The sequence below is a fragment of the Ranitomeya variabilis genome, chromosome 4 (assembly GCF_051348905.1).
Source record: "Ranitomeya variabilis isolate aRanVar5 chromosome 4, aRanVar5.hap1, whole genome shotgun sequence".
Lineage (NCBI taxonomy): Eukaryota > Metazoa > Chordata > Amphibia > Anura > Dendrobatidae > Ranitomeya > Ranitomeya variabilis.
The window spans coordinates 28,761,618-28,773,910 of record NC_135235.1 but is presented as its reverse complement, the minus strand read 5'-3'; the positions used below and the strand labels follow the sequence as shown (position 1 = coordinate 28,773,910).

The window sequence follows — 12,293 nt, the reverse complement described above, 5'->3', positions numbered from 1 at the left end:
GTTTTTAAGGACTTTTCTATAGACAGAATGTTAAATGTTCTTGGTGTATAATGGTCAAAACCGTTATATACAAAACAAATTAGCGAATGTCCCTCTTTGTTTAACCGTTTCTTACAGAAGGCACCATACACTGGGAGCGTCCCAGCAAACCAAACAAGCCTACGTCCTACATGTTCCCTGCACGCGCTGCATCTGCCGATATAGAGATCTCGGCCCTTATTCTGCTCGCCTTAACCACAGGGAAATCTCCACTGGCGGATCTCGGCTACATATCACAGGTTGCTAACTGGTTCCCAAGGCAGCAGAATGCACAAGGATCATACAGCACTACAGCGGTAATATGTGAACTTGAGAAGGGAGGACGTGTTAATCTAAAAAAATATAACACAAATGTACAGATTATTAAAAGGTTGTACTTCTGATCGTTCTTCAGGAGCGCACTGTTCCTCTGCCTCCTGCTTGCTTTGCACTTCTAATGATGCAAACCAGAAGCATGGCTGAGGCACTGGCTCAAACTATGCGATCTGTCAAGCTGCAAGCAGAAGGCAGCTGCCTCCTGTACAAACACAGGGGCATGGAAGCCATCGGGATCTAGTGATCCAGCCAGCTTCAGTGCAGCACTTACAAGCTCTATACCATAGAACTGGGAAGCAAGCGGTAACCGGACACCACTGATAGACTGCAGAGCAGGACGTAACTTGGGCAACAAGCAGTATATATTATAATAAATAATCCTTTTTTCTTCTTGGGAAAAGAGAATTTTTTTAAACGAAGTAAACTGCAATGTTGCTTATTTTTACAATTACATTGAAATTTGACTAATTTTTGATAATGAGAAAACTCACATTAAAGCCTAAACATTTTTCTGTCCTTTTTTAAATTTTGTTAGCATCAAGTTAGTACCATGTGTTGCTTCACAGGTCTCTATTAGAGCATTAAATCTTATACAGTAGCAAAGTGAAAGTATTTTTTTCTAAGTCCAGAGTTCTTTACTGAGTAATTTTGTTCAGCATTTAAAACTTAATTTTTCAGACATAAAGCTGCAAATTCTTTTCATATTGATAGATTTAAGCTTCCTTTATCCACCACTAGGGGGACCTAGGGAGCATATTGCACAATGGTCTCATTGAGCTGTACACAGTCTGCAGTGAGCTCCCCCTAGTGGCCGCAAGCAGACAGAATTTATCATTAGAGGGGTTGTCCAGACATACAGTATTGATTACCTATCTGCAGGATGTCTGGGTGTCTGACACCTGATCAGTTGTTTTCTGCTTCAATGGGGATTTAGCAGACTCTTGACTCCTCTGACAGTAGTTTATTCTATTCATTACCTATGTAGAATAGTATGTGGTTGAGCATGAACCTTGCTCCGTTCTAGATGAGACTTGTTTTCTCCAGACGACCCCTTTAAGTTCATCATGTCCAATCCATACATGTGTTGGCAGAAGAGCTGATGCACGTTGGGTGCCTGCCAGTCCTGCCACAGACTCGTCTGACCTTGGTCTAATGTGTAAGGCCCTCTTCGCTCTCGTTACATTCCTACTTTTGTCTTCCTCAGGACACTGTTGCGGTTCTACAAGCCTTGTGTAGTTATGGAGCATTGGTGCATCAAAAATATTTCAATAATACAGTGGAAGTCAAACATGGAGATGAAGTGGTCAAAGAGTTCACCCTTAACTACGACAATCAGCTCTTACTGCAAACCCAAGATTTGCCCCATATCCCTGGGGAATACAGCCTGAACGTCAATGGGAATGGCTGTGTCCTGCTGCAGGTAATATATGCTTGTTCGTTGAGGACCACAAATGGTGACCAGGTCAAGCTTCCCCAAAAATGTCATAAGACCTAAGACACGTCTTGGGCCAGTCTGGTGGCTCAGTGGTTAGTAACAATGGGATCCTTGCCACCCTTTCAGCAACCATGGAGTCTATGTGGGACACTGATTGTACTATGACAGTCTTTCCACCTAAAACTGGTTAAAGTAAAATGCCCAAAATGTATTGAGCTTTGTGCATCGTATAATACATTTTTCACATCCTCAATCCAGAGACTAAAATCTGACTGCTATGAGTGAATGCCTATGTGTGCTACTCTTCATCACCATTTGTGTTTAATTAAAAAATGTCTGTTCAATGGTGGACCCATCTGAGGTCTACAAAAGTTAAAAAAATAAAATAAAGTAAAAAAAAATACTCAAATGGCCTTCACCTTTTCAGTGCAGCTCCTGTCCGATCTTCATGGTTCCAGCCTAGTCTTCCATTATGCACTTTTTTCTTGGCTTTATAAAGGCCCTACATGGCTGAAACATTGCTATTTTTCCTGTGTCTGCACTGGTGTCAATGTCGTAAGGGAAGAATACCCAATGCCTTTGATTCTTGGAGCACGTCTAGTCTTCAGTTATAGTAGCTAGTCGGAGTTTGGTGCCTCCAGCACAGTCAAGGCTTTGTGACTTCACGATATTGTGAGGCCAAGTCAGCGCCGGGGGCTCGAGGAGTGGACTAGAGTTATGAAGAAGACCGGCCTGGAGTTTGAGGACCGAGCAGGGAGCTGCACTGAGAAGTTGGGGGCTGTGTGAGAATTTATTTTATTATACCTTTTATTTTGAAAGAAGACAGACTGGAATAAGGTCAATTAGATTCTCATTGAGTAAATTCAAAGCAACGACAAAAAGGTTCATTTATCAACCAATTTGCCAACTGATATAATTGACTGGACTAAGACCTCCTCTATGGAAACTCTTCATTAGTGACTTTTTCGGCTGAGCACTCTGGAAGACCTTACACTGTACATGACACTGGTCCTTCTGCATCCCTGTTTAATTCTGATTATGAACAGCCTTCAGCTCGATCTCAAGCCACGACAGCTTGGATGAACGCTCTATAGGAAGATTGATCTTGTACAAGCCTAGATCGGTCCACCAGGGTCTTCTCCACCAATATCTTGATTGTATCAAGCCATTAGTTTACTGGTCTTCCTCTTCGCCTTGTTCCTTCTAATCTACTGACCATGATGTCCTTTTCTATTGATTACACAGGTCAACAAAAAAATTTTTTTTTTTCTGGTGTCCAAAATATTTTAATGAATTTGGGGTATTTTTGGGGTGCTGATTCTGAATATGCTATCAGTTTTGCCAGATTGGCTCAAGTTTTTGACATTTTTGGTATCTTATTTATAGCACTTGTTGGTAAATGCGACGCATCATCTCATTAATTTCTTTGGATTAGTACTTGAACTGAGCAGTTCTCAATATAGTTTTGTGTTAGTGTTCTAAAAGTTTGTTCATAGCTTGATTTTTGCACTAACTTTATGTTGTTGTCTGTTTTCCAGTGAAAAGCATGAACTCATCAAGAAGAAGTTGTCTTAACGATCCAGACTCATTCTGTTACATTTGTGGTGAATACACACTGCCAAAACATAGAAGAAACATAACAGACTTCGTAAAAAAAGTGTATTTTGCCTATTTTGGGGTTATGCTTGGGGACCAAGACAAGTTTTGGGCACCACACATAGTGTGCAAAGCATGTATCGAATTATTACGAAAATGGAGCAAAGGACAAAGAAAAAGCTTCAAATTTGGTGTTCCAATGGTGTGGAGAGAGCCAAAAAATCATCATGATGACTGTTATTTCTGTGCAGTGCAAGTGCAAGGATTCAATAAGCATAAGAAACGAAAATGGGAGTAACATGGAATCTGCAAGAAGGCCTGTCCCTCATTGTGAAGATGTGCCTGTACCTGTGTTTACCATAAATAACAGTCATCATGATGATTTTTTGGCTCTCTCCACACCATTGGAACACCAAATTTGAAGCTTTTTCTTTGTCCTTTGCTCCATTTTCGTAATAATTCGATACATGCTTTGCACACTGTGTGGTGCCCAAAACTTGTCTTGGTCCCCAAGCATAACCCCAAAATAGGCAAAATACACTTTTTTTACGAAGTCTGTTATGTTTCTTCTATGTTTTGGCAGTGTGTATTCACCACAAATGTAACAGAATGAGTCTGGATCGTTAAGACAACTTCTTCTTGATGAGTTCATGCTTTTCACTGGAAAACAGACAACAACATAAAGTTAGTGCAAAAATCAAGCTATGAACAAACTTTTAGAACACTAACACAAAACTATATTGAGAACTGCTCAGTTCAAGTACTAATCCAAAGAAATTAATGAGATGATGCGTCGCATTTACCAACAAGTGCTATAAATAAGATACCAAAAATCTCAAACTTGAGCCAATCTGGCAAAACTGATGACATATTCAGAATCAGCACCCCAAAAATACCCTAAATTCGATGAAATATCTTTGGCACCAAAAATGCTGTTGACCAGTGTTATTCTCTTCTCACGATGTACCCAAAGTAGGCAAGACGTAGCTTGGTGATCTGGTATGGACCACCAAATAAACTCAAATAGCTGAAAAATTGGAAAAGCATTGAAAAATAAGGAAGAGAGTCACTAATGTTCTGTTTTCTCCTCCAGACCACTGTGAAATTCAATATACCTGTTGATGAGCAAGACTCCGCTTTCCTTCTGTCTGTATATACCCCTCCTGAGAGCTGTGTGGATGGGGTGGCCTATACCTTCCCTGTGCACTTGAATCTCAGGTATGTAACATATATTCCTATTCTAGACAGATATGATATATCCATCGGATCCCATAAGATCCATGTCTCAATTGGGAGCACAGAATTCCCATGACTGCTGTGCTACTCATTGTTTTGGAGCCTGATGGCCACATCCTGGCATTGACTTCTTCATTCAGCTCTATGGGGGGCTCAGGTCCCATATGTGCCAGTCTGTATGACTTCACAGACTGTGAGTGTGTGTGTAATAAATATATATACGTCTATAAAGACAGTTAAGAAGTTAAGATGTCCATGTTGTATTGGGTAACTGTATTAAGGTCTCCATGTCATGCAATCAAAGTGGACATGTCCTCGCAATCTCTGTAGTGCCACTTAAAGGATAATTCCATCTTTATAAATTGGATATTGGCAGAGAGTAAACGTAAATACAAGCAACTTTTCATTTTACTGCTTATTAAAATTTTCATCCGTTCTTGGGATATTATAATTTTGTGTTTGTTTACTACTTGTTGCCTAGGAGACCGACCACTGCTGTTAAACATAATATGCTCAGTGATTAGAAGCTCATTTCTATTGAACTTGTAAACACTGTTTTAAAGCTGGCTATGATCGCTGGAGCGTGCTGTTGCCTCCTAATCACATCCAGGATCAGCACAGCACTTAGAAGCTACACGGCATGATGGTGACCGATCTCCTAGTTAATGAACTGTAAACAAAAGAAGTGTTAATATCTCAAGGAAGGCTGTAAAGTTTAACAAGCAGGAATTTGTAAAAAAATTTAATCTTACAAGCGCTATCCGGCAGCATCCTTCTATTGTTATCTGAATAACTCTTTTAAAGCTTTGGGTCTTTTGCTTTGATGACTGCTTTGCACACTCTTGGCATTCTCTTGATGAGCTTCAAGAGGTAGTCATCGGGAATGGTCTTCCAAGAATCTTGAAAGAGTTCCCAGAGATGCTTAGCACTTGTTGGCCCTTTTGCCTTCACTCTGTGGTCCAGCTCACCCCAAACCATCTTGAATGGGTTCAGGTCTGGTGACTGTGAAGGCCAGGTCATCTGGCGTAGCACCCCATCACTCTCCTTCTTGGTCAAATAGCCCTTACACAGCCTGGAGGTATGTTGCAGGTCATTGTCCTGTTAAAAAAAAAATAAATAAATAAATAAATAAAAGAAGGTCCAACTAAACATGTCGTTGCAAGATGCTGTGGTAGCCATGCTGGTTCAGTATGCCTTCAGTTTTGAATAAATCCCCAACAGTGCCACCAGCAAAGCACCATCACACCATCACACCTCCTCCTCCATGCTTCACGGTGGTAACCAGGCATGTAGAGTCCATCTGTTCACCTTTTCTGCGTCGCACAAAGACACGGTGGAACCAAAGAGCTCAAATTTGGACTCATCAGACCAAAGCACAGATTTCCACTGGTCTAATGTCCATTCGTTGTGTTCTTTAGCCCAAACAAGTCTCTTCTGCTTGTTGCCTGTCCTTAGCAGTGGTTTCCTAGCCGCTATTTTTCCATGAAGGCCTGCTGCACAAAGTCTCCTCTTAACAGTTGTTGTAGAGATGTGTCTGCTGCTAGAACTCTGGCATTGACCTGGTCTCTAATCTGAGCTGCTGTTAACCTGCGATTTCTGAGGCTGGTGACTTGGATAAACTTATCCTCAGAAGCAGAGGTGACTCTTGGTCTTCCTTTCCTGGGGCGGTCCTCATGTGAGCCAGTTTCTTTGTAGCGCTTGATGGTTTTTGCAACTGCACTTGGGGACACTTTCAAAGTTTTCCCAATTTTTCAGACTGACTGACCTTCATTTCTTAAAGTAATGATGGCCACTCGTTTTTCTTTACTTAGCTGCTTTTTTCTTGCCATAATACAAATTCTAACAGTCTATTCAGTAGGACTATCAGCTGTGTATCCACCAGACTTCTGCACAACACAACTTGATGGTCCCAACCCCATTTATAAGGCAAGAAATCCCACTTATTAAACTTGACAGGGCACACCTGTGAAGTGAAAACCATTCCCGGTGACTACCTCTTGAACCTCATCAAGAGAATGCCAAGAGTGTGCAAAGCAGTCATCAAAGCAAAAGGTGGCTACTCTGAAGAACCTAAAATATAAGACATATTTTCAGTTGTTTCACTCTTTTTTGTTAAGTATATAATTCCACATGTGTTAATTCATAGTTTTGATGCCTTCAGTGTGAATTTACAATTTTCATAGTCATGAAAATACAGAAAAATCTTTAAATGAGAAGGTGTCCAAACTTTTGCTTTGTACTGTATATGTACGTATTAGAATCTATGGCCATTTTTCAGAAATTGAATTGTTCTGTTGCTTCCTTGGGTGAACATTTATGAGGCCAAGAAAGGTTTTTGTGGGAAAAGTCTGACATTAGAGCAGGAAAACATTGGATTTTATATGGGTCAAATGTTCAACTTTTTCCATTATTTCTTCTCTCCGCAGTTATAATGGCGTCCGCAATCAGTCCAACATGGCTCTTATATCGCTGTCGCTGCCATCTGGGTACAAACCGGAATATCAGTCTCTAACACAGGTAAAGACCCAGGCTGTGAACCGTCCATACATCCGACATAATGCAGAGACAGATGTTGCAGGGCTGAATATACGATCTTCACCAATTCATTGTGGCCCATGGAAAGAAAGCTTCAATGTGCCAGCTGGGTTCTGTAAAATATTACCTAGAACTCCTGGAAAGAGCCAATGTGGATGTCTATGCAAGCAATGCTTCCTGTGAAATAGTATGCAAATGAGCTCTCCACCAGAAGGGAGGAAACTGCCTCTCTAGCGCCACCTGGTGTATTTCTCATATATCACGTTAATACTAGAGATGATCCAATAAATTTGAGACAAATCAAATTTCATAAAAATTGAATTTTCACAAATGAGTTCTTTACGATTTTCGCTTTGGTCAAAATGGTATGAAAAGGGTAAAAAAATAAAATATGTCCACCTCTCCCTGACGCTCCCCAGGTCTTCGGACGTCTTGACAGGTCAGGTCCAGTCTTTGGTGTCTCCATCTCTGACTCTCGACATCAGTGATGCGGAGCGACACACGTTCTGATGATGTGAGTCCTAATTAGCGTTGGAGTCACTAAAAGCCGAACATGACCTGTGAAGGCGTCCAAAGACCAGAGCAGAACTGTGAGGAGTGGGCAGGTATTGCTTTCTTTTACCCTCGGATTTTTATGTGAGGTCTCAGAGTATAATAATGAAACATTTTATTAATATTTAATAAATTGGATGCAAATCAAGTTTCCTGGAGGAATTCCAGCAAATCTGCCTGTTTGAAGTCTTGATTTGCTCACGTGTCCACCAGAGGGCGCCACTAACATATACCTGACCACAATGAGCTGATTGCATAGACTCTACCAGTGAGGAAGATTTACTACTTTTTGTATCCAGGTCTCATCAGATTTTTTTTTATATTTCTTTTCTTACAGCTGAGAACCATTGTGCCCAAAGTGGAAGAGATCAACAATCGCGTCATCATCTATCTGGACAGCGTAAGTTTGTTACCCTCTTTTTCCTATTATCAGGGGCAAATTGAGGAAAATCCTCCTCTGTCACTCGGCAGCACACACCGTGCTGACAATTCTCTTCTATCTGGCGACAGGTCTCCAGTGAAATAATGTCCATGAAACTGATGCTAGAGATGACGGCACGGGTGCAGAACTACCAGCCAAAATCTGTGCTAGTCTGGGACTACTATGAGAAAGGTAAGTCATTCCCCATCCCCATTGCTGACTTCAGCTGCTGCAGAACATCTTGATGTACAACTTTAGTAATTATAAACATTTAATTACAATTCCGGATCATCCTGCCTGACGACTGATTTGTGCTGTTCCTCTGTTATTCCTCCTGCATAATTATGAATAAATTAATGACTAGGCATTGCCATTCGCCTTCTCTAAGAGGCGTGTCTCTACTCGGCCATCGCTGATTGGACAGTGTCGGTGAGTGCAGGGACACACCCCTAACTTGTAACACCCAGTTGTCAGTTAATCCATAAAATTCCAGGAGGAGCAACAGAAGTTACACGAGGAGCCTAGCACACCAGTCAGAGATGACCGATCCTCTGTAAATGATATTCTCTGTTTTATCTTCTGTTATTTCCCGTTACAGAGGAGAACGGTATAGGGTTTGTCCAGCACCCCTGCTACATCAAGTGATCGCTTTGGAGGTGAGGTCCCGTAATAAATACTCACAGTGGTAAAGTGGAGTGTCTCTGTACCCCCGGCCATGATACATAGTGTCCAGGCACATCGTTTAGAGGGAGTCTCCATTTATTCATTTTACTCTGTATTTGCGTTTTCCTACATTCCTCCCCCCTTTTTCCAAAAGCTATATCTATTTTGTGTTCTATTTCGACAATCCTTTTTTTTTTTTTTTTTTTGCGGGATTAGTTGTAGTGTTGAATGACACCATTTATTTTACTTTATGACGTGCTGAAAAATTAGAAATCACTCCTTTTTTTTGTGTTATTTTTACACCATTTATTGTACAGTAAAAATAACCCAGCAGAATGATTCTCCAGGCCAGACAGAAATGCCAAACTTGTATAGATTTTATATTTCAGTGGTTCACATAAAATTAGCTGTGTCCCCGTTTTCTTTCTTTTTTTTTTTTTTATTTATTTTTTGATACCCTAGTTTTCATTGATATCATTTTGGGGTACGTACAATGTTTTTTGATTATTTTATTAGTGGGGGGGCAAGTGTGGTGTGGCAGAATTGTATTTGGAGAAACCTGTGGGAATGTTTTTTTTTCTGGGTATTAATAGTAAATCATTTGTTTCTGCCCACAGGAGAACATGAAGTATTATCTTTTCTAGAATTTCGAATCTTATACATAAACCTCCGTTACTCTCCCCCTGATGGCCGTCTGTACACTTGTGTATAATAACCGCATCCCATGTACTAATAAATATTCAGTGTTTTATTGTATTTTATGTCCTTAAGTTTTATACTGTAGGAACAAGATCTGTCTATAAGGGAGGACTGAAAATCCTCAGGGCTTAATTTTATGGTTTCTTGGAATTACCCTTTTTTAAGATGGGACAATGTCTTTGTACGGAGTCCACATCTTTCCCAAACTCATGCAAAAATTAACAAACTGCAGCATTTACCATTTAACCTACAGTGCTGACTACAGAAGAAGAATTGCTGTATGTGGGACAATATGCTGAAAAACACCAGAAAATACAAACCCTACCTATTAAAAAAAAAAAATACATACATACATACATACATACATACATACATACATACATACATACATACATACATACATACATACATACATACATACATACATACATACATACATACATACATACAATATGCATATGCTCAATAAAATTGATATGTAAAATTTCTGGAAATACAGTATAAAACATGGGAAATGCATCTGATTTCCTGTAATGAAATAACATAACATTTTAGCTGCCTGCAGTCACCACTAGAGGGAGCTCTAGAGGGAGCTTAGGAGCATAATGTATACAGTGTTATTGGATCACGCAGACGTTTTTCTGTTATACTCTATAATAAATTAATAATTTATAAACTTCCATTTTCTAAAGCTTTTCATTATATGAAAAAGAAACAAGGGTGCAATGTCTGACACACATTAATTTGTGCTGTATGGGAAAATAAGTTGCTAAAAGTGGAGCGCAGCAAGCTGCTACAATGTCAATACAAATATCTATAGAGGGGAAACCGATGGGATCCATGCAGTCATTGTCAGTAGTAGCGTGTAAAGGGTTGATGTTTCCAATCAGGGGTGGCAGATGGCTGCAGGAATACACAAATGCTTGATGGTTTTACCAGTCTTACAAGGGGCAGCAGATAGCAGCAGCCATTTGTGATGATGGGTTCACATTCGTTACAATCCCCAGCACCAGCCCCATCACTCTGCCACAGTCTTTGCATCACTATTAGAGATGAGCAGGTCCAGCAAAATCCGATTCCGCCTGTTTTCACGGATTTTCCCATGAAATTCAATTTGCAGACAAATTACTCTCTGGAAATGTAATTTCCTGGGAAAAGGTTCTGCGCAAATGCACAACATGCGCCATAAGCTTCCGTGTGCATGCGCAGAACGTGGGGATTCCAGCACTAGTGGTGGGGAAACGGAAGATGTGGTGAGGAATGGAGGGGCCAGAGGTGTGCGGAGGGGAGGGTATTATATTATGCTCTTTGGTCTGTAGAAACTGCAGATCATAATAAGGGGCAATCAATTAATTGGAGAATTTCCCTGAAAAGTGTCATCAGGTGAATTTGCATTTTGTTTGATCCACTCATCTCTCTTCATTGCAGGGCTGTGCAGTATCTTGTCTGTGACTTTGCACATTCTTGCAGTCTACCCTTCATAAATATCTCTGTATAGTCTCTCGCACTCAGACATCACCTTACAGGCTTTTCTGGCTTCTCCTTAAGCAGCACAAGAGGTGATCTCCTTACCCCTTACAAGGGAATGCAGGAATCTGCTCTATGCACCCTTCTGCAGTGACCATCCTTGTCCTCTTGTAATGGTGGCTCCTTCTTGAACAGTAGGTTTGATCTCCTCTACTAAGGACAGACCTCACTACACACTATAGCTCAGAATGAAGCTTCTCCTGCTCCTCTATGGCCCTCTCTAAGCCCTAGGTTACTTATATTGGATGTGTGTTTCTCCGGCACCACCTGAGAGTCTGACCCCTAGTAAGATAGTGTCATTTTAATACTCTCTGAGACTCTGCAGAGATCAGAAAAATGCCTGCTGTGCTGACCCCAAGCTAGTGACGCCTGCTGTGCTGGCCCTGTAATAAGCAGTAAATTCCCTGATGTGCCTTGGCAGGATTTTTCAATGACACATCCTGTAAAACAGGAGAAGTCCCAGAAGATTGGAGAAGAGCAAATGTTGTCCCTATCTTCAAAAAAGGAAAGATGATGGAGCCAAGAAATTTACAGGCCAGTGAGCCTTACTTCTACACCAGGAAAGAACTTTGGACAAATTATTAAAAAGAATGTGTTGCATGCATGCCACTCAGGATACAAAGGAAACATCAGTTCATTGGAATCCTGGGGAAATCTTACTTGGGGCGACCATTAACTATAATTCTTCACGGTAAAAGGGAGGTAATGGTTTATAGGCACTCAGCTATGACACAGTTCTGAGCTTAAGTTGATCACTGGGGTTTCATTCAAGCTTCTTTTCATCACATAGAATCACTTCTTTTCTTTCAATGCTTCGTCAACATATATGAAAATCTCTTCACAGTTAACATCTCTTCACACAGAGTGTCTTAACCTAAGAAGAACTGTACCTTGCTCATGCAGTGAAGTGGGAGGAGGGGGGTGAGTCTGGTGCTGTAGCTCTCTCGCTTCTATCTTGCGGTAATAAAGATGCTCCTGGCTGTCCTGACTGCTTCTATGATTACAACAATCACTTCCCAGGAAGAACTAGTCTATACAGCTTGTCTGACTTCAGTCTGACAGGCGACTCTCTAGCACATGCCTTATTTTTGGATGTCCAGGATACATTAATAACTTTCCCAGTATTTCCTGGGGCTGAGCTAAGTGCTCCCTGTCTTCTATAAAAATGTGAACTCCTATAGTTGCTTTATGATTGTAAATCAACAACGCAGCTATTATCTGTTATGCTATTTCCTCCTAATTCAATGACGAATGTCAGGGACGACTTCTTTGCAG

General features: G+C 40.8%; 1 protein-coding gene across 2 annotated transcripts in view; it reads left to right on the top strand.

Annotated features, from left to right (window-relative positions):
• LOC143769574 (ovostatin-like) overlaps window positions 1–9,548 on the top strand; it is a 54,967-nt gene extending 45,419 nt beyond the window's left edge. For both annotated transcript variants that reach the window (XM_077258255.1, XM_077258256.1), the window contains exons 29-36: window positions 118–335; window positions 1,559–1,774; window positions 4,479–4,603; window positions 7,048–7,138; window positions 8,046–8,108; window positions 8,219–8,321; window positions 8,728–8,785; window positions 9,410–9,548. In XM_077258255.1, the coding sequence (XP_077114370.1) occupies window positions 118–335; window positions 1,559–1,774; window positions 4,479–4,603; window positions 7,048–7,138; window positions 8,046–8,108; window positions 8,219–8,321; window positions 8,728–8,774 (863 nt within the window). In that variant the 3' untranslated portion in view covers window positions 8,775–8,785; window positions 9,410–9,548. The remainder of the gene's footprint in view (window positions 1–117; window positions 336–1,558; window positions 1,775–4,478; window positions 4,604–7,047; window positions 7,139–8,045; window positions 8,109–8,218; window positions 8,322–8,727; window positions 8,786–9,409) is intronic.
• Window positions 9,549–12,293: the final 2,745 nt, after the last annotated feature.